This window comes from Triticum urartu, chromosome 7A (assembly GCF_056163025.1).
Source record: "Triticum urartu cultivar PI428250 chromosome 7A, HENAU_Tu73, whole genome shotgun sequence".
Taxonomy (NCBI): domain Eukaryota; kingdom Viridiplantae; phylum Streptophyta; class Magnoliopsida; order Poales; family Poaceae; genus Triticum; species Triticum urartu.
Genome location: NC_141879.1, coordinates 140,668,337 through 140,689,418, shown reverse-complemented (window position 1 = coordinate 140,689,418; position 21,082 = coordinate 140,668,337). Strand labels below are relative to the sequence as shown.

The window sequence follows — 21,082 nt, the reverse complement described above, 5'->3', positions numbered from 1 at the left end:
GGGCGAAGAACCGTTCGTTAAAACGAACATTCGGACGAACGTCCGCTAACTAGAAGAACCAAGAAAAACCGGCGAATCCGAAAAAACGGATCTAGGGTTTCTAAAAAAACAAAAAACCAGCGGCGGAGTCCCGCGACTACCTCCGGCGAGGCGAGGGGCGGCGGCGGCGGCAAGGCGGCGGCGGCGGCGCTCGGCTACGGCTAGGCGCGGCGCGACGCAAGCGGCAGGGCTAGGCGGCACGGGCAGCGGGGCTTGGCGCGGGGCGTCGGTGGCTGTGGGGGTGGGGGGCTCGGGCGGCGCGTATATAAAGGGGCGGGGCGGGGCGGCTTGGAGGAGGGCCAAGGCGGTGGCGGTGGAGTCTGGCTCGGACTCCTCGTCCGAGTCGGCGGTGGCGGCGCGCGCGCGGGGAAGGCGGCGGCGGCGGCCTGGCTCGGCTGGGCCTTAGGCCCAGTCGGGCGCGGGAACTTAAAAAAAACAATTCGCCGACCGAAATAAAAATCCTAGAAAAAAATAAAAATCTAAAAATGCCAAAATAAATTTTCACCGTCTAAATAAAATATTTAGAACGGGATGAACATTTTCTTGGCCCTAAAATGCAATTTTGAAAACGTGCAATTTTTCTAATGCAAACAAAATTGCAATAAAATCCAAATAGAACAAATATTTGATTTTAATATTTTTCCTCCAATATTTCATTTATTTTGGAGAAGTCATATTATCTCCTCTCTTGTATTTTAATATGAAATATTTTCAGAGAGAAAAATAATTAAAACCAAAATCCTCGTTTCAAAATTTGATAAAAGAATCAAATATGAAAACCGGAAAATCCCCAACTCTCTCCGCGGGTCCTTGAGTTGCTTAGGATTTCGAGGATTACGGAACGGAAAAGCAATAAAACATGATATGCAATGATGATCTAATGTATAACATTCCAAATTGAAAATTTGGGATGTTACAGTAGCTCGGATGAAAATATTTTCTACATGAAAGTTGCTCAGAAAAACGAGACGAATCCGAATACACGATCCGTTCGTCCGCCACATGCCCCTAACTACCTGATCATTTCACTTTTCCCCTTGTTTCATCTGTCTGAAAATGCTAAACTTGGGGAAACATTCCCGGATGTTATCCCCCTTCACCGGTAACGTGTAGCACCGCGTTAGAACATGTCTAGCTCTGTGTGTTGTCCTGTTATGCTCTTGCTTGCTATGTATTTACTACTCCTTCCCCCTCTTCTCTCTGGTAGACCCCGAGACTGCCGCTGTGATCGTCTACGTCGACGACGACCCCTTCTTCTTGTCTGAGCAACCAGGCAAGCCCCCCCTTTGATCATCCCGATATCGCCCATTCCATTCTCTCATGCTTGCACTAGATTTTGCTACTGTTATTGTTTGCTCCTATTCTGCTGGATAGCCTGTTTATTGTAACCTGCTATTGTTACCTACATGCTTATCCTAAACTGCTTAGTATAGGTTGGTTAGAGACACATCAGTGACCCCCCCACTTGACCCGACTGCCTCGCTGGATTATCAGAAGACCCGATCAACGGGATCAAAGACCAGGCCCTGACACCTCACGTCACATCACGCCCCTTTGTTGCTCGACTCTGCAGAGTTACCATCAAGTGCCGAGGGTGGAACCTCATACGTCACTCTTGATGAGATCTCTGTAGAGTAGCTATTCGGTCCTGGTCATCGAGGGTGATTTCCTCCTTAACCACTTCCGATACGACTCTGTCGTGCAACCCCTCAAGTGTGAACCTCGAGGGTGATTCCTCTTACGTTCACCTTGATGATTACATCTGTTGGAATTCATCGGGGGTGATTCCTCGGGTTTTCCCCTTGATGTTTGGACACACGGATACTTGGACTTTACCACTGTTACTTGGAAAGATGGGTCGACCCTGAGGGGTACCCGCGCGAGCTTAATTGCGAGTGATGTGGAGTCGGGCGGACCTGAAAGGTGCCCGTGAGATAATTACGAGGAGTGGCCAGGCATTCCTAGCTCTTGCCGCAAGTCCTCGAGACGGAGCAACGGGGTCACATCTTTCGTGAGTCTCTGCTTGTTACCGCGCGTTCCTAATCCACTACGATTTGGATATTTGATCCGAGGGGCCTCTGGCCTGATAACACTAACCATCACGTGGGCATAGTATGGGCATTCTGCGTCGTATACATCAGCCGAAGCTTAATAGATGACAGCGACTGAGCGGCGCACGCCGGGTTGGACTGGTAAGCTCCTGCCTTTTTAGGGAGGTAGCTAGGTCTGCTCACCGGCCGCGTTTGCAACATGCAGGAGTTCCCGGGGAGATGGCCCATGACCCCTGGGGGCATAGGTTTAGTCCGGCGTGCTGGCCTCTCTATTAAGCCTAGGTCGGGTTGCGGCGTATTGTTTGGTCGAGGTCGGGCATGACCCAGGAAAGTGTGTCCGGCCGGAGTTAATCGAGCGTGGTGGGTAAGTTGGTGCACCCCTGCAGGGAAGAAAACATCTATCGATAGCCTGTCCTACGGTAACGGACACTTGGAGTTGTATCCCGATCGATACAACTAGAACTGGATACTTGTGATGAGAACTTGATGGTGATGAGAATTGGATTGTGATGATAACTGGATAGTATGGCTCTGGGATTGCTTTCTCGCAGGGTGTCGAGAAAGGATCTCTGGCCGAGGTTGATAACACTACTACTACTTTACTTTATGCTGCTATACTCCATCCTATTGCTGCAAGATGGTGGTTTCCAGAAGATGCTAGTCTTCGATAGGACTAAGCCTTCTCCCTATTCTGGCATTTCTGCAGCCCAGTCCACATATACAACCCATTCCTTTGATACAGATGCATACTTAGTTTAGATCTGATGTAAGTCTTGCGAGTACTTTGGATGAGTACTCACGGTTGCTTTGCTACTTCTTTTTCCCCATACCCGATTGTTGCGACCAGATGACGGATCCTAGGAGCCAGACGATGCCATCGATGACTACTACTACCCGGAGGATGCCTACTACTACGTGAAGACCGCTGACGACTAGGAGTAGTTAGGAGGCTCCCAGGCAGGAGGCCTTGCCTTTTCGATCGATGTTGTTTTTGTGCTAGCCTTCTTAATGCAAACTTGTCTAACTTATGTCTGTGCTCAGATATTGTTGCTTCCGCTGACTCTTGTGTTATCGAGCTTATGTATTCGAGCCCTCGAGGCCCCTGGCTTGTAATATAAAGCTTGTATTATTTTAATTTGTGTCTAGAGTTGTGTTGTGATATCTTCCCGTGAGTCCTTGATCTTGATCGTACACATTTGCGTGTATGATTAGTGTACGATTGAATCGAGGGCGTCACAGTAGGTTTAACACCAATATAAATAAAGAATGAGTTCATTACAGTACCTTGAAGTGGTCTTTTGTTTTCTTATACTAACGGAGCTTACGAGTTTTCTGTTAAGTTTTGTGTTGTGAAGTTTTCAAGTTTTAGGTAAGGATTCGATGGACTATGGAATAAGGAAGGCATCCCCTCTTTCGTCTTCGTTCATCGGTAACTTTACTTGGAGCTATATTTTTATTCGCCACATGATATGTTTTTTGCTTGGAGCGTCAATTTATTTTGTTAGGATTTGCTTGCTGTTATTTATAACAATGTTTTGCATCTTTTATTTCAATAAAAGTGGCATTGATTGCCTTTACTATGCCTATTGAAAACAGAAAGTTTACCGCTGTTGCAATAATTCCCTAGAAAAGTCAGAATGTGATAAAATGTCGAAATTTTTTGCATATTAAGCTCTGATATATTTACTAGAGTGGGAATTTTCTTTCATAATTTTTGGAGCTAGGGAAGTATGGATGTTGCTGCATTCTTTACAGACTATCCTGTTTAGGGAGATTGCTGTTATGTTTGCATTGTTTGCATATGTTTGCTTCTTTAATGATTCTATTTGAGGTTAGGACTATTAAATATGCAGAGGCATTTATTATGCAATGTTGAATAATAATTTTATTGATTTTCTACAGTAGAGTATGATAAGGTTTTGGCAATGGTTTATACTAACTTATCTCACGAGTCCTTGTTGAGTTTTGTGTGTATGAAGCTTCTGAGATTTAGGGAGACCTTGATATGAGAGGAATTATGGAGACACAAAAGCTCAAGCTTGGGGATGCCCAAGGCACCCCAATATAATATTTCAAGAAGTCTCAAGCATCTAAGATTGGGGATGCCCCGGTTGGCATCCCACCTTTCTTCTTCAACAATTATCGGTTAGTTTCGGTTGATCCTAAGTTTTTGCTTCTTCACATGATGTTTGCCATTCTTAGAATGTCATTTTATTTAGTTTTTGCTTGCTGCTTGAATAAAATACCAAGATCTGAAGTTATTAAATGTTAGAGAGTCTTCACATAGTTGCATAATTATTCGACTACTCATTGATCTTCACTTATATCTTTCGGAGTAGTTTGTCATTTGCTCTAGTGCTTCACTTATATCTTTTAGAGCACGGTGGTGGTTTTATTTTATAGAAATAGATGAAATCTCATGCTTCACTTAGATTATTTTGAGAGTATTAAATAGCATGGTAATTTGCTTAAAATCCTAATATGCTAGGTATTCAAGAATAATAAAATTCTCTTATGAGTGTGTTGAACACTATGAGAAGTTTGATACTTGATAATTGTTTTGAGATATGGAGATGGTGATATTGGAGTCATGCTAGTTGAGTGGTTATGAATTTGAGAAATACTCGTGTTGAAGTTTTTGATTCCCGTAGCATGCACGTATGGTGAACCGTTATGTGATGAAGTCAGAGCATGATTTATTTATTGGTTGTCTTCCTTACGAGTGGCGGTCGGGGACGAGCGATGGTCTTTTCCTACCAATCTATCCCCCTAGGAGCATGCGTGTCAGGACCCCGATTCCAAGTCACATCGATCTAGCCGGTAACACCTCATATCACTTTGCGGCCTCACGCACGGTACCCCATGGGTGTCGCCTTACCATGGCCCGGGACCGTTTGCGCCTTTTGGCTCATGTATATGATAGTGTCGCTAGCATCCATATGACAGAGAACCCGGGCCGACATGGCTAGTCGTGAACCCAAAGCGGCACAGACCTATGGAGACAGGCATACATGAATCACATCGAGCATGTCGGTCATTAGCGAGTGATTCCGGGCTGTAGCACTGGGCTAACAGGACTCCGGGGAACCCGGGCTGTAGCAGGCTAGGCAGGACTCCGGAAATCACTGCGTGACATTTCCCCGAAGGGACAGACATAGGAACGAAGTGAAACACATGCCGGCCAGTCAAGTGTCCTGAACAGTAGTGCTGGGCTAGCAGGACTCCGGTGAACCGGGCTGTAGCGGACTACTATGGCTCGAGGAGCACTAGACTACATTTCCCCATAAGAAAGACTGCCAAGGATAAACAACTAGATTGTCGGATCCCACTCATACCAAGCATTTCAATCATACACACAATATGCCCAATATGAGTACATACAACATGGCATCACAACAAAACTATACAATTCAAGTACATTATTTAAAGGCTCCAGGGAGCCATACATAGCATGTTCATACAGATAGGGGTCACATGACCCGAAACTCAAGTCATACAAACACACAAGCACATGCGGAAGCAGCTATTCTGAGTACAGACTCTAGAAAGAAAGAAGGCTTCTCGAAGCCTGTCTATCTACATAGGGCCCTCCATGGCCAGGATCACCACCTGGGTGGCTAGTCACTCGTCGACGTCAAGGTCTACATAAAACCCATCGGAGGGGGCGGTGTTGTCGTCTGAAAACAGTAATTAAGCAAACATGAGTACAAAGGTACTCAGCAAGTCTTACATCAGAACCTACTAAACATGCTTATTCTCAAGAAGGTGGTGGGGTTAATGCAGCAAGCCAGCTTTGACTCTTAGCTAAGCTATCCTACGGAACTTCACCAGTAAAATAGTTTTCGCACACGAGTCCACTACTCACCAACACAATACACCACCGTGGATCCTCCCTCGTCATCCTATGAGAGGGCCATCCTCGATACTCACACTTATCTTGAGTCTTTTAGTAGTATCCATTAACTTGTCTATGAACTGTATAGGCAACCAAGTAGTCCTTTACCGCGGACGCGGCTATTCGAATAGTTTTATACCCTGCAGGGGTGTACTTCGTCATACACGCTTTCACCACTTACCGCCGTTTACACGACATGTACTCGGCAACCTTCAAGCGGAAGCCCAACGAGGGTGTCGGCCACGGCCTACCTAAACACTTAAGCCTCTAGTCTAGGTTTATCGCCTATCCAGGTTCCATCCGCAGGGAGTCCGGCCGAGGTTTCCACATACGGCCCCGAACGATGTGAACAGGGTTCCCAAGACACCAAACGGGTGACTCGGCACACCGTGCCACGGTGTATCTACCATAACATAGCCCACCCCGAGGGTCAGCGCTACGCACGACCGCCAACACATAACCTACAAGCACCAGAAACTATTTGCAACTCCTGGACAGAGTACTAGGGTGGTTAAGAAGCCGAGAGGGTCAATTAAGGATCCCAATGCATGGTAGTAGCTGAATCTTAAATCACACATACAGATTTCAGTTCTTAGGGACGGCCTCAATGAAACAACCCACCATGTACTCCTACATGGCCTCTCATCGATACCTTTACCAAAACATGTTCCACGCATCCCTCACATTACCGACATAAGCATTTCACTCTAGCCCATCACCCAGATGAACCAGACCTGACACAACTCTAAGCATAGCAGGCATAGCAAGGTAGGAATCACATACATGGCTCAATCAACTCCTACACATGCTAGTGGGTTTCATCTAGTTACTGTGGCAATGATAGGTCATGCAGAGGATAAGGGTTCAACTACCATAGCACACAGCAGTTTGAATCGCGTTGTCTTAATGCAGTACACAAGAGCAGAAGCGAGAACATGGGTTTGTATCGGAATGATCAATGGTTGCTTGCCTGATGGAGTGGTAGCGGGATACTGCCCTTCAGTTGGATACTCGTGAATATCCTCGGAGGCAGAACCTACCACGAAGAACACATCGGAATACAATCAACACATGACGATATGCAACAATATGATGCATGCTATGACATGGCAATATGATTGTGTCTTGGCCTAATGCAAGTTATATTAGAAAGGAATGAACTCATTTGAATCAAAGATTCAAATATTAGCTCATTAAACATGGCCTTAATAGTGCATTTCCTTATTCTGCTTAAACAGCAAGGTGAACTTGTTTTGTCATGCATGAAACCATTACAGATGGATAGATTGAATTTTTCTGATAATTTTTCATATATAAATTATTTCATTTGGAGTTACGGTTGAATTTCTATGATTTTTAGAAGTTTTAAACATTTTCTGGAATTTCCTGTATAAAAATAAATCCAGAAAATGCATTACTGCATTAGCATTGCGTCATGCTGACCTCAGCAGGTCAAAGGCGCCAGCCCAGGTCAAACCTGACTAGTGGGCCCCTGCTGTCAGCCTCTCAGTGCACTAACTACGTTTAGTTAGCCTAATTACTAGGCAGGGCCCACTAGTCAGTGACTATACTAATTAAACTAACTAATTTTTAGTTAGAAACTAATCTGGATAATTAGCAGAGGGGGGGGGCCCACTTGTCATTGACTCAGGGGAGTCAACTGGGCCCACCCAGTCCACGTCAGTGGTCAAATCCGCCGGTCAACAGGGCTAATCCCGCCGGCGTTGAGTCGCCGGCGAGGCCGAGACGGCGGAGGGCTTTGGAAAACGCCCTCAGGCGACCAAATCGACGGCGGAGACTATCTACGGATAGCTGGGAACGAGCCGCAGCATTTGGAGGTGGTAGTTGGGCTCGGGGTGGCCGGAAACGTTGCCGACGACGAGCTTGGCGGTCGCCGGAGTCGGGTGAGGACGGTTTCGAGGCTACGGTGCACGGGAGGAAGAACTTGTGGTGGCTACGGGTTCCTGGTGCTGCGCTGAGCACGGTGAGGCGCTCGGACGCGTGCTTGCACGGCCGTAGCCACGACGACGACATGGCCGGCGGCGAGGAGCTCTCGGGTGCGGTGGAAACGGTGGCTACAAGGGCCAAAAGAGCACGGGGGCTAGGGGGAAAGGAAGAGGAGCTCACAGCGGAGTCGGAGAGGGGGTCAGCGAGCTCGGGGAGGTCTTGGCGGCGGCAAATCGACCGGAGATGGCTCGGGTGCCCGAGGTTGAAGACGAGGGCGAAGGCGGCGAAGCAGGGCTTCCGGCGAAGCGTGGCTTGGTGGGGAGGACGAGGGAGTCGTGGCGGAGCTAATGGGCTCGTCGGAGGGGCGAGGGAGTGGCTGTAGTGGCAACTACGACGATCGGCGGCGAGGGACGTGCTCGGCCGTCGCGGGGGAGAGTGAGAGAGACGAGGGGGAGAGTGCGAGAGGATGAGAGGGAGACGTGGGGGTCGCGTGGTGTCCTCTGGGCGTCTCCCGGTGTCGCAGAAGCAGGAGGTGGCCGGCGCGTGGCCGGCGCGCGGCGAGCACGCGCCCGTGCCTCCTGGCGCGAGGTAGGGGGTGACTGGCCGAGCCAGGTGGCTGGGCCGAGCCAGGTAAGGCCCAGGTGGGCTTCTTTCTCCTCTTTTTTTTGATTTAGTTTCTGTTTTCTATTAAACTGCAACTGTTTAGCTTTATTTAAAATACTAAAACATTTCCAAAAATCCTGAAAATAAATGTGGCCTCTGTTTAGATTATTTCCAACATGAAACATTTATTCCCAGAATTATTTGAGCATTTAGATTATTTTATAGCATTTAAATGCCCAAATTCAAATACTTATGATTTAATTCAATGACCTTCTATTGACCTAGAAAATTGTGCACCAATTTTGCCAGAGGTTCTAACCTAAGACAAAGAGGGTGAACTTTTTGGAAGGGCATTTCAGGTTCATGAAAAATATTTCTAGTAAACCCTAGTTGTTTCCAGGGGGGTGTTGGGGGTTCTGTCTTCCCCAATTCAAATTTAAGAAGAATTGAAACATGATGCACATTCTAATGCTTGGACTAGCTAGGGTGTGACAACTCACCCCCACTCAAAAGAATCTCGTCCCGAGATTTAGGATCCTCTGGAAAGAAGGTGGGGTACTCAAGTCGAAGATGATCCTCCCTTTCCCAAGTGGCTTCTTCCTCGGAATGGTGTGACCATTGAACCTTGAGAAACTTGATATTACGACGTCGAGTGGTACGCTCGGCTTGACCAAGGATACGAACGGGATATTCCTGATAAGAGAGGTTATCTTGTAGATCAAGCGTTTCGTGGTCCACTCCACGGATAGGATCCACGAAGCAACGCCTGAGTTGTGAAACGTGGAAGACATCATGAACTCTGGAAAGATGCGGAGGTAGTTCCAGTTGGTAGGCAACTTCTCCTCGTTTGGCAAGAATGCGAAAGGGTCCAATGTAACGAGGAGCCAATTTGCCTTTGATACCGAAACGATGGGTTCCCTTTAACGGAGTAACCCGAAGGTAAGCCTTCTCGTCGACTTCATAAGTCATAGTCTTATGTTTATGATCATATTGACTCTTTTGACGAGATTGGGCGGTTTTCAATTTCTCACGAATAATGCGAACCTGCTCTTCTGCTTCCTGAATCATATCCGGGCCAAAGAGTTGTCTTTCCCCGGTTTCTGACAAGTTAAGAGGCGTTCGACATTTTCGTCCATAAAGAACTTCGAAAGGAGCTTTGTCTAAGCTGGCTTGATAACTATTGTTATAAGCAAACTCCGCAAATGGAAGGCATTTCTCCCAACTCATTCCGAACAAGATGACAGAAGCTCGGAGCATATCTTCCAGAATTTGATTGACTCGTTCCACTTGACCACTTGATTGAGGATGGAAGGCGGTGCTAAAGGAGAGACGAGTTCCCATAGCATTTTGGAAACTTTCCCAAAATCGAGAGGTGAAGAGACTCCCACGGTCTGAATTAATTTCCAATGGAACACGATGAAGAGACACTATTCGGGAGATGTATAAATCGGCTAGCTGGCTAGTGGTGATACTCTCACGAACAGGTAGAAAGTGGGCTACTTTGGAAAGTCGATCGATCACGACGAAGATGGCATTATTCCCTCTCTTGGTCCTGGGAAACCCAGTGATGAAATCCATACTGATTTTATCCCATTTCCATTCGGGAATAGCCAAAGGTTGAAGAGTGCCAGCAGGCCGTTGATGCTCTGCTTTAACACGACGACATACGTCGCAATTAGCAATGTATTGAGCGATTTATCTCTTCATCCTAGTCCACCAAAACCTCTGGCGTAGGTCTTGATACATTTTATTACTACCGGGATGAATGGTGAGAGGGGATTCATGAGCTTCCTTAAGGATCAACTGACGCAGATGTTGTTTCTTGGGAACCACCAAACGGTTCTCGAAGAAAACAACACCTCGCTCATCCATGGAGAAACATTTAGCAACTCCGCTAGCGATGTTTTCCTTAATCCGGGATATGCCCTTATCATACCGCTGGGCGGTTATGATTTGATCCATAAGGGTAGGTTTCGCCACCAGGGTGGATAGGAATCCTTGAGGAACAATGTGAAGATTTAGCTTACGAAATTCCTCATGGAGAAGTGGTTGACTTTGTTGTAACATCAGGTTGTTACAATAGGACTTACGGCTTAGCGCATCAGCCATGACATTGGTTTTGCCTGGGGTGTAAGTTATTCCTAAGTCGTAGTCCGAGATCAACTCGACCCAACGTCTTTGCCTGAGATTCAAATCTGTTTGAGTGAAGATATATTTCAAACTTTGGTGGTCGGTGAAGATCTCGCAACGATTACCGAGAAGGTAATGTCGCCAAGTTTTAAGTGCATGGACTATAGCTGCAAGCTCTAGATCATGTGTAGGATAATTTTCCTCATGTGGGTGTAATTGCCGTGAAGCATAGGCAATTACCTGACGATCTTGCATGAGTATGCAACCTAGTCCTTGTCGCGAGGCGTCGCAATAGATAATAAAGTCCTTGGAGAAGTCTGGTGGTACCAGTACGGGGGCATATGTCAGGCGTCTTTTCAGTTCTCGAAAACTGACCTCGCACTGTGGAGTCCACTCGAACTTTTTATCTTTCTTGAGGAGTTCAGTTAGAGGTTTAGCAACCTTGGAGAAATTTTCGACGAAGCGGCGGCAATAGCTCACTAAGCCAAGGAAGCTCCGAACTTGCTTAACTGTCTCAGGTGGAGTCCAATCAAGGACGGCTTGAACTCGCTCGGGATTGACAGCAATACCCTTGCCAGAGATTACATGGCCTAGATAGGTCACTTCTGGCAACCAAAATTCACACTTGGAGAATTTGGCATAAAGGCGATGCTCTCGAAGTTTCATCAATACCGGCCTTAGATGTTCGGCATGTTCCTCTTCATTCTTGGAGTAGATGAGTATGTCATCGAGGTATACTACGACGAATTTATCCAAGTACTCCATGAAGACTGAGTTGATTAACCGAGAGAAGGTAGCCGGGGCATTGGTTAAACCGAAGGACATGACGGTGTACTCGTATTGGCCATAACGAGTAACAAAGGCCGTTTTGGGTATGTCCCCGTTTCTGATTTTGATTTGATGGTAACCCAACCTCAAATCCATCTTGGAGAAGACTGAGGATCCAGCGAGCTGATCATACAGATCGTTAATCCTGTGAAGCGGGTATTTGTTCTTGATGGTGACCAAATTGATAGGTCGGTAATCCACAACCATTCGATCCGTTCCATCCTTCTTAACGAAGAGGACGGGGCAAGCCCAAGGAGAGGAACTAGGACGGATGAAACCCTTCTTCAAGGACTCATCGAGTTGATTCTTAAGCTCGGCTAGTTCTAAGGGTGCCATCTTGTAGGGTCTTCTAGAAATTGGAACGGTTCCTGGAACAAGGTCTATCACAAACTCAACATCCCTGGCAGGTGGAACACCTGGCAGTTCTTCTGGAAAGACATCCGGAAAGTCTCGGACTACCGGAACATCCTCAAGGTCTGGAAGGGGGTTGGCATTTAGGGAGTAAAGTTGGCGCTTGGCCACTTGAGTTAAGACATTAACTTTCTTGCCCGAGGGGTGAGTAAGTTGAACGGTCCTAGTGGCACAATCGATCTTAGCATAATGAGCTGACATCCAGTCCATACCCAAGATGATATTTATGTCGGAGGACTTGAGAGCTATTAAGGATGCAAGGAAGACAAGTCTATCGACAAGAATTTCGTTCCCACGGCTTACTCTAGAAGTTTGCCATTTGGAACCCGGAGTTTGAATTACCATGGAAGTGGGCATGTCGCAGAATGTCGTGTTATGCAATCGAGCATAGTTCTCGGATATGAATGAATGAGATGCTCCAGTATCGAAAAGAACAGATGCCGGATGGCAGTTAACAAGGAGCGTACCAAGGACGACGTTGGGATCCTCATGAGCCTCCTCGGCTGAAACATAGTTGACATGGCCACGTGCAGTGGTGGCCGGCTTGGCGTAGAAAGTCTTCCCCGCTGGCTTACCACGGCCAACGGACTTTCCAATTTGATTGGGGTTGTTGTTCTGGGGACACTCTCGGCTATAGTGACCCGGCTCTCCACACTTGAAGCATGTCACCACATTGGGGCGTGGAGCAGCATTAGCAGCGGGGCCACCATAGGGCTTGGGCGGTGCAAATTGTTGGTTGGGACGAGGCGCCTCAAAGGATGGCCTCGGGATGAACCTGGGTGGCAGTGCCGTGCTCGGAATCCACACCCGGTGCTTCTGAGTTCCAGAGCCGGATGAAGAGCCAAAATCACGGGAGTGCTTGCGTGAAGCATCATAATCAGTCTGGCCCGTCTCAGCACTGATGGCTTTATTGACCAACTTCTGAAAAGATGTGCACTCGTGCAGACGGAGATCGCGGCGAAGCTCAGGGCTAAGTCCCTTGCGGAACCTTGCTTGCTTCTTAGCGTCAGTAGATACCTCTTCGGGAGCATAGCGTGCCAGATTTCCAAATTCACGACTGTAAGCATCCACGGTCAGTCTTCCTTGGGTGAAGTGGCAGAACTCCTCCCTCTCGCGATCCATGAGACCTTCCGGAATGTGATGCTCACGGAAAGCTTCACTGAATTCAGCCCAAGTAGTGATTTGGCCGACCGGGCGCATAGCTTCGAAGTTTTCCCACCAAAGGCTAGCAGGGCCTTCGAGGTGATTGGTAGCATAAGTAACCTTGTCGGCTTCGGCTACGTTGGGAAAACGTAGCTTGTGGGTGATGCTGCGAAGCCAGTCATCCGCGTCGAGGGGCTCGACGGAATGGTTGAACTTTGGTGGGTACAGCTTGATAAAGTCATTGATTGACACCAAGTCATTTCGCGGGTGGCGTGCGGTGTTCTGCTCAATCCGCTCCAGCAGGCGGTTAGTCTCACGCTTGTTTCTTTCCGCCTCTAGCATCTCTTCGGCCAGAGAAGGCGGGTGAGGCAGATTTTCACCCCTAGCTGCACTGGCTTCCCCCTGCTCCGGGGCAGCAGGGTTGCTGCGGGTGTTGACCATCCTAGGAGAAAACAAGACAACGGTTTAGACAAGGATGGCTCAAACTTAGCATGGAAGTGCAGAATGTAATGGATAACACAGAATGCCGAGATGTTCATCCATATGTCATGGTAATATAAAACTGCCATATATATACCAACGGTCATACACATCATACATAGTTCAGTACAAGCCCAGGCTACAGTACAACTATGATGAAAGACATTACATCTCATCGGAGGCATTCCAAGCTCCTATACATTATTTGTCTACACCTCCGGAATTGACTACACACTAAGTCGTATTCCACAAATCACGCAGGACAGTGGAGATACAACTACTACAGTACTAGTGGTACTACTACTAACTTAGACAGCTCCGTAGTAGTTCTCATAGAAGTCACCTCCGTAGCCTGGAAGTTCAACATGACCATTCGGGAACAGACAGTCCTGAGGAGCCTGTGGACCAAAGGGACTAGGATGAGGTCTTGGACCAATGAACGGTGTCCTGCGGGGACCACGGGGTGGGGTGATGCCTCCCACATCGTGCCAATCCACCATGTCTGGCAGAGCTCACAGGATATAGATCCCTTGTATCCATACATCCAGCTTGCACCGCAGGTGCAAACCAAGTCAATGTGGCCCAATGATCAGCACGGGTATTGAAAAGCTCCAGCCTCAAGGCCCGATTCTCTCGGTCCTTATCTTCGAGCAACTCGGCAGTGGTACGAGTTAATGAGTCCTCCTGAGTGGAGTCAGCATAGATAGCCTGAAGATACCCTTGCGCTCTCAGAAGTGAAGCTGGCATGTAACGGAAGTCGGTGTTCCGTAGCAGGCCAGTCCGGACTCGCAAAATGGTCATCATGGAATAGGCAGCATCCTGCACAGCCATCTCAATAGTAACCCCGAGCCCATAGGAACAGTGAAGGGGCTCGGTAGACCCAGGATAAGAAGGAAATATCCTGACGGTGCAGAGATATTGGCTTTGATTAAAATCGCGGAACTGCTCTTCGACGGTGTATTCGGGATACCAATGGTAGCCCGTCTCGATCATTACCCGGACTAGCATAGAGTATGACCGGGCACGTCGAGGCACCGGGTCAGGCGAACCACTTGGTTTTGAACATGGTTGGCCATCTGAAAGCACAACCACAATGTAAAGACATCAGAATTTCTAGGGAAAATCGGACAGCATAACAGCTGTAAATGCTCAGAAAAAGATTTGAGACATCCACAACAGTTCGGAGTACCACTCAACAACATCATATCAAGGTTCTGATTCAATTAGCAACATCCTAAGAATAGTAGAAACTGAACTTGGACTTGTAACAACAATCCTATAAGATACTATGGGTTAGTAACATGTGAACCTGATAGAGGAAGAGAGCCTAGTCCTTAACCCACGTTGAATGAGGAGAGAATGACTCAGATCAGAGGCATAGGTAAAGGAGTAAAAGAACCTTACGTTCCCTCCCACAATCAATTCCCCTACATATAACTAAGCATTTCTAGACTCGACATCGACCAGTTTGGCTCAATGAACCTACAGGCAGTCCGGCTCTGATACCAACGCTGTCAGGACCCCGATTCCAAGTCACATCGATCTAGCCGGTAACACCTCATATCACTTTGCGGCCTCACGCACGGTACCCCACGGGTGTCGCCTTACCATGGCCCGGGACCGTTTGAGCCTTTTGGCTCACGTATATGATAGTGTCGCTAGCATCCATATGACAGAGAACCCGGGCCGACATGGCTAGTCGTGAACCCAAAGCGGCACAGACCTATGGAGACAGGCATACATGAATCACATCAAGCATGTCGGTCATCAACGAGTGATTCCGGGCTGTAGCACTGGGCTAACAGGACTCCGGGGAACCCGGGCTGTAGCAGGCTAGGCAGGACTCCGGAAATCACCGCGTGACATTTCCCCGAAGGGACAGACATAGGAACGAAGTGAAACACATGCCAGCCAGTCAAGTGTCCTGAACAGTAGTGCTGGGCTAGCAGGACTTCGGTGAACCGGGCTGTAGCGGACTACTATGGCTCGAGGAGCACTAGACTACATTTCCCCATAAGAAAGACTGCCAAGGATAAACAACTAGATTGTCGGATCCCACTCATACCAAGCATTTCAATCATACACACAATATGCCCGATATGAGTACATACAACATGGCATCACAACAAAACTCTACAATTCAAGTACTTTATTCAAAGGCTCCAGGGAGCCATACATAGCATGTTCATATAGATAGGGGTCACATGACCCGACACTCAAGTCATACAAACACACAAGCACATGCGGAAGCAGCTAGTCTGAGTACAGACTCTAGAAAGAAAGAAGGCTTCTCGAAGCCTGTCTATCTACATAGGGCCCTCCATGGCCAGGATCACCACCTGGGTGGCTAGTCACTCGTCGACGTCAAGGTCTACATAAAACCCATCGGAGGGGGCGGTGTTGTCGTCTGAAAGAGTAATTAAGAAAACATGAGTACAAAGGTACTCAGCAAGTCTTACATCAGAACCTACTAAACATGCTTATTCTCAAGAAGGTGGTGGGGTTAATGCAGCAAGCCAGCTTTGACTCTTGGCTAAGCTATCCTACGGAACTTCACCAGTAAAATAGTTTTCGCACACGAGTCCACTACTCACCAACACAATACACCACCGTGGATCCTCCCTCGTCATCCTATGAGAGGGCCATCCTCGATACTCACACTTATCTTGAGTCTTTTAGTAGTATCCATTAACTTGTCTATGAACTGTATAGGCAACCAAGTAGTCCTTTACCGCGGACGCGGCTATTCGAATAGTTTTATACCCTGCAGGGGTGTACTTCGTCATACACGCTTTCACCACTTACCGCCGTTTACACGACATGTACTCGGCAACCTTCAAGCGGAAGCCCAACGAGGGTGTCGGCCACGGCCTACCTAAACACTTAAGCCTCTAGTCTAGGTTTATCGCCTATCCAGGTTCCATCCGCAGGGAGTCCGGCCGAGGTTTCCACATACGGCCCCGAACGATGTGAACAGGGTTCCCGAGACACCAAACGGGTGACTCGGTACACCGTGCCACGGTGTATCTACCGTAACATAGCCCACCCCGAGGGTCAGCGCTATGCACGGCCGCCAACACATAACCTACAAGCACCAGAAACTATTTTCAACTCCTGGAGAGAGTACTAGGGTGGTTAAGAAGCCGAGAGGGTCAATTAAGGATCCCAATGCATGGTAGTAGCTGAATCTTAAATCACACATACAGATCTCAGTTCTTAGGGACGGCCTCAATGAAACAACCCACCATGTACTCCTACATGGCCTCTCATCGATGCCTTTACCAAAACATGTTCCACGCATCCCTCACATTACCGACATAAGCATTTCACTCTAGCCCATCACCCAGATGAACCAGACCTGACACAACTCTAAGCATAGCAGGCATAGCAAGGTAGGAATCACATACATGGCTCAATCAACTCCTACACATGCTAGTGGGTTTCATCTAGTTACTGTGGCAATGACAGGTCATGCAGAGGATAAGGGTTCAACTACCATAGCACACAGCAGTTTGAATCACGTTGTCTTAATGCAGTACACAAGAGCAGAAGCGAGAACATGGGTTTGTATCGGAATGATCAATGGTTGCTTGCCTGATGGAGTGGTAGCGGGATACTGCCCTTCAGTTGGATACTCGTGAATATCCTCGGAGGCAGAACCTACCACGAAGAACACATCGGAATACAATCAACACATGACGATATGCAACAATATGATGCATGCTATGACATGGCAATATGATTGTGTCTTGGCCTAATGCAAGTTATATTAGAAAGGAATGAACTCATTTGAATCAAAGATTCAAATATTAGCTCATTAAACATGGCCTTAATAGTGCATTTCCTTATTCTGCTTAAACAGCAAGGTGAACTTGTTTTGTCGTGCTATGTGTTTGATCTCTCTCTCTCTCTCTCTTGTTCTTGATTTGGCACGATCTTGAAGTATCGCAAGGTTTGCTATTATAGTTGGATCTTATGTTTCTCCTCCCCCTCTACTCTCTTGTAATGAATTGAGTTTCCCCTTTAAAGTAATCTTATCGGATTGAGTCTTTAAAGATTTGAGAACACTTGATGTATGTCTTGCCGTGGATATCTGTGGTGACAATGGGATATCACGTGATTCACTTGATGTATGTTTTGGTGATCAACTTGTGGGTTCCGCCCATGAACCTATGCATAGGGGTTGGCACACGTTTTCGTCGTGATTCTCCGGTAGAACTTTGGGGCACTCTTTGAGGTTCTATGTGTTGGTTGAATAGATGAATCTGAGATTGTGTGATGCATATCGTATAATCATACCCACGGATACTTGAGGTGACATTGGAGTATCTAGATGACATTAGGGTTTTGGTAGATTTGTGTCTTAAGTTGTTATTCTAGTACAAACTCTAGGGCTGTTTGTGACACTTATAGGAATAGCCCAATGGATTGATTGGAAAGAATAACTTTGAGGTGGTTTCGTACCCTACCATAATCTCTTCATTCGTTCTCCGCTATTAGTGACTTTGGAGTGACTCTTTGTTGCATGTTGAGGGATAGTTATGTGATCCAATTATGTTATTATTGTTGAGAGGACTTACACTAGCGAAAGTATGAACCCTAGGCCTTGTTTCCACACATTGCAATACCATTTATGCTCACTTTTATCATTTGTTACCGTGCTGTTTTTATATTTTTAGATTACGAAAACTATTATCTACTATCCATATAACACTTGTATCACCATCTGTTCGCCGAACTAGTGCACCTATACAATTTATCATTGTATTGGGTGTGTTGGGGACACAAGATACTCTTTGTTATTTGGTTGCAGGGTTGCTTGAGAGAGACCATCTTCATCCTATGCCTCCTATGGATTGATAAACCTTAGGTCATCCACTTGAGGGAAATTTGCTATTGTCCTACAAACCTCTGCACTTGGAGGCCCAACAACGTCTACAAGAAGAAGGTTGTGTAGTAGACATCACCTCCCAACTACACACTCATGCTCCCGTGCAACTACACACTCGCACGTACACAGAACGGGGGACCTCCAACTATAGCACATACGTCTTGGCCGCTACACACAGATTATCGCGCGCGAGAGAGAAAAACTTGTGTTGCTCGATCAAGACCTCATACACTACCACGCACTATCACAATGACTTGCGCATATGCAAGATTCTCGATAACTATCACACACCACACATACAGGTGCAGGGTAGTGAGAGACTCACATCGATCGATTAAACGGGTTCTCTGTAATGTGAAACCAGACTCATGCACAACAAGGGCCTCTAGAAGCGCTCGAGCATTGATTGATCGGGGCCCGCAAAATCATAAATTCAAAAGTACTCTAAGCAACTTCATTTCTCCTTGCTCCTGAATTTATTCAACCTCGGCAGCCAGAAAACATATCCTTAGAAGAGTACTATGGAGATTTCACTCGCACCACTCGTCAGCTAGGTTCCATGGTTCCTGTCGTGGAATTGTCACGACAGATGTCCTAGCAGAAGAACTTAGTCGTGGAGCCATCGCAATTAGGTTAGCTTAAAGGGGTTAAACGGGACAAAGGACATAGAGAGTTTATACTCGTTCGGCCCCTTGCAGTGAAGGTAAAAGCCAAATCCAGTTTGAGGTGGTATTTCTTGGGTTTCGATTACCAGGGAGCGAATACGCTTGACCTAGTTCTCGATCACTTGTTTCTTTCCCTAAACCGCCACCGGGTCGTCCCTTTATATACTCAGGTTGACGCCCGGCGACTCACGGAGTCACGGCCAGCTCATACACAACGTGTCCGGCTCGGTGACTAATTACCCATGCCTTATAATACAAATCATACATATATGGCGGTTTACACCTATGGTCCTCATGTCGCCTTTGGGTTTCGGGCCTTCAGCAAGCCTGCTTCGTGAACCGCCATGTTCAACATCTTCATGGGCTTTGTCATGATGAACCGCCAGTGGTATGACCCGGCCCCTCCTGGGCGGGTCATACCCAATAGTTATATTCCCAACATTAGGCCCCAGGTTGATGTGAACTTGTTCATATCAATCTTTCAATACTTAGAAAAAAATCCTTCTTCATTCGCTCTTGCAATATCTTGTAACCCGCCATGACGTCATCTCCTAGGATTGTGGTTACCCGCCATGACGTCACCTGCCATTAATATTACGCAAGGCGCAAATCTTAATATACCTTCTCTTTTAATGAACCTTCAAAAATCGAGGCGTCTGCGCCGTCACATATCCATTTTTTAGCCTCCTCGATTCCCACGCATGCCATTTATCTTACCAGCCTTATAAATAGGGCCAGGGGTCCTTTTTCACTTTCCCCCTTGCCTCCTCATCTTTGTCTTCTACCTCGCGTCGCCTCAGCGCCCGAGCTCCGCCACTGCCGTCGACCTTTGGCACTGCCTCGACAACGGCCGCTGCATCAACTTGAATTGACCAGAGTTCGTCCGCGTGCCTCCGCTGTTCAACAACTCTGGTGAGTTCTCCTCCTTCCTTTTTCCATATATGCCATTAGGGTTTCCACAAGTTCGTCGGAGTTCATCTTTGCTATTCACTATAGCTTGTGATTTTTGATTCAAACTTGGTACTCCTCCTGCGCGGCGGTAGTCATGGTACTCATTTTTGCTATTAGAGCATCTCCTTTTGCGCAAGAAATCCAATTTGGACACATGAACTACTCAAGTACTGCAATTTAGGTCTAAATATTTTCCATTATCTGAAGTGCCGTAGATCGAAAATCATAGCATCAATCTGTGAAATCTGTTTTTCCAACACTTAGCAATTTTTCCATTCTCAGATCTGTAAATCAATAATTGTGTGGGCGGCTTAACTCAGAAACCGTAACCCGCCAGGTACCATTAGTCCCCTCTTAAGCCGTCAATAGCTCATCTTTATAACTTCAATGCCATCCTCTGGTTTAACACCTATGCATGCTTCATTATTATTTGCCTTTAAGCCAACAGCCGGCTTGACCATATAATCTTAAACTGGCATAATCTTCCTTTCAGATAATCAAAAAAGGCTAAGACATACACTGCTTGCAACTGGGTCCAATCCTGGGTCACTGAAGAAGACCTGAACAACTTCGTTGCAACTGGCGCCCTAGCCAAAAAAGAAGACATCCACTTGAGGGTCCCTAGTGAAGAAAATCCTCCTAAACCCAAAGACGGAGAAGTGATTGTTTTCACTGACCACCTTAGTGGGGGGTTCAGCCCGCCCAGCTTAAAGTATTTCTGTGACGTGCTTCATTTTTTCCAACTTCACGCTCAAGATATTGGGTCCAACTCTGTATCCAATATTTGCAACTTCCAAGTTTTCTGTGAAGCTTATCTTCAAGAGGAGCCCACAGTTGAATTTCAGAGAATTTTATTACTTAAACCGTCAGACAGAGTTTATTGACGGGCCCAGCTTGGAACTCAGTGGGATTTCAATTCAGAAGAGGAAAGAAGTCAACTTTCCCTACGCCAAGACGCCGAGTCATCCCAAAGATTGGAACCAAACTTGGTTCTATTGTCAAGATACTTCTCCATCAGACGAGAATCCTCTGCCAGGTTACCGCGACC

The 21,082-nt window shown here is 46.9% G+C and overlaps 1 protein-coding gene across 1 annotated transcript in view; it reads right to left on the bottom strand.

The window, feature by feature from the left end:
- The window catches only part of LOC147958609 (uncharacterized), a 44,148-nt gene that overhangs the window by 10,014 nt on the left and 13,052 nt on the right, over positions 1-21,082 (bottom strand). The window contains exon 2 of the mRNA XM_087532213.1: positions 12,680-13,329. Within this exon, the coding sequence (XP_087388339.1) occupies positions 12,680-13,329 (650 nt within the window). The remainder of the gene's footprint in view (positions 1-12,679; positions 13,330-21,082) is intronic.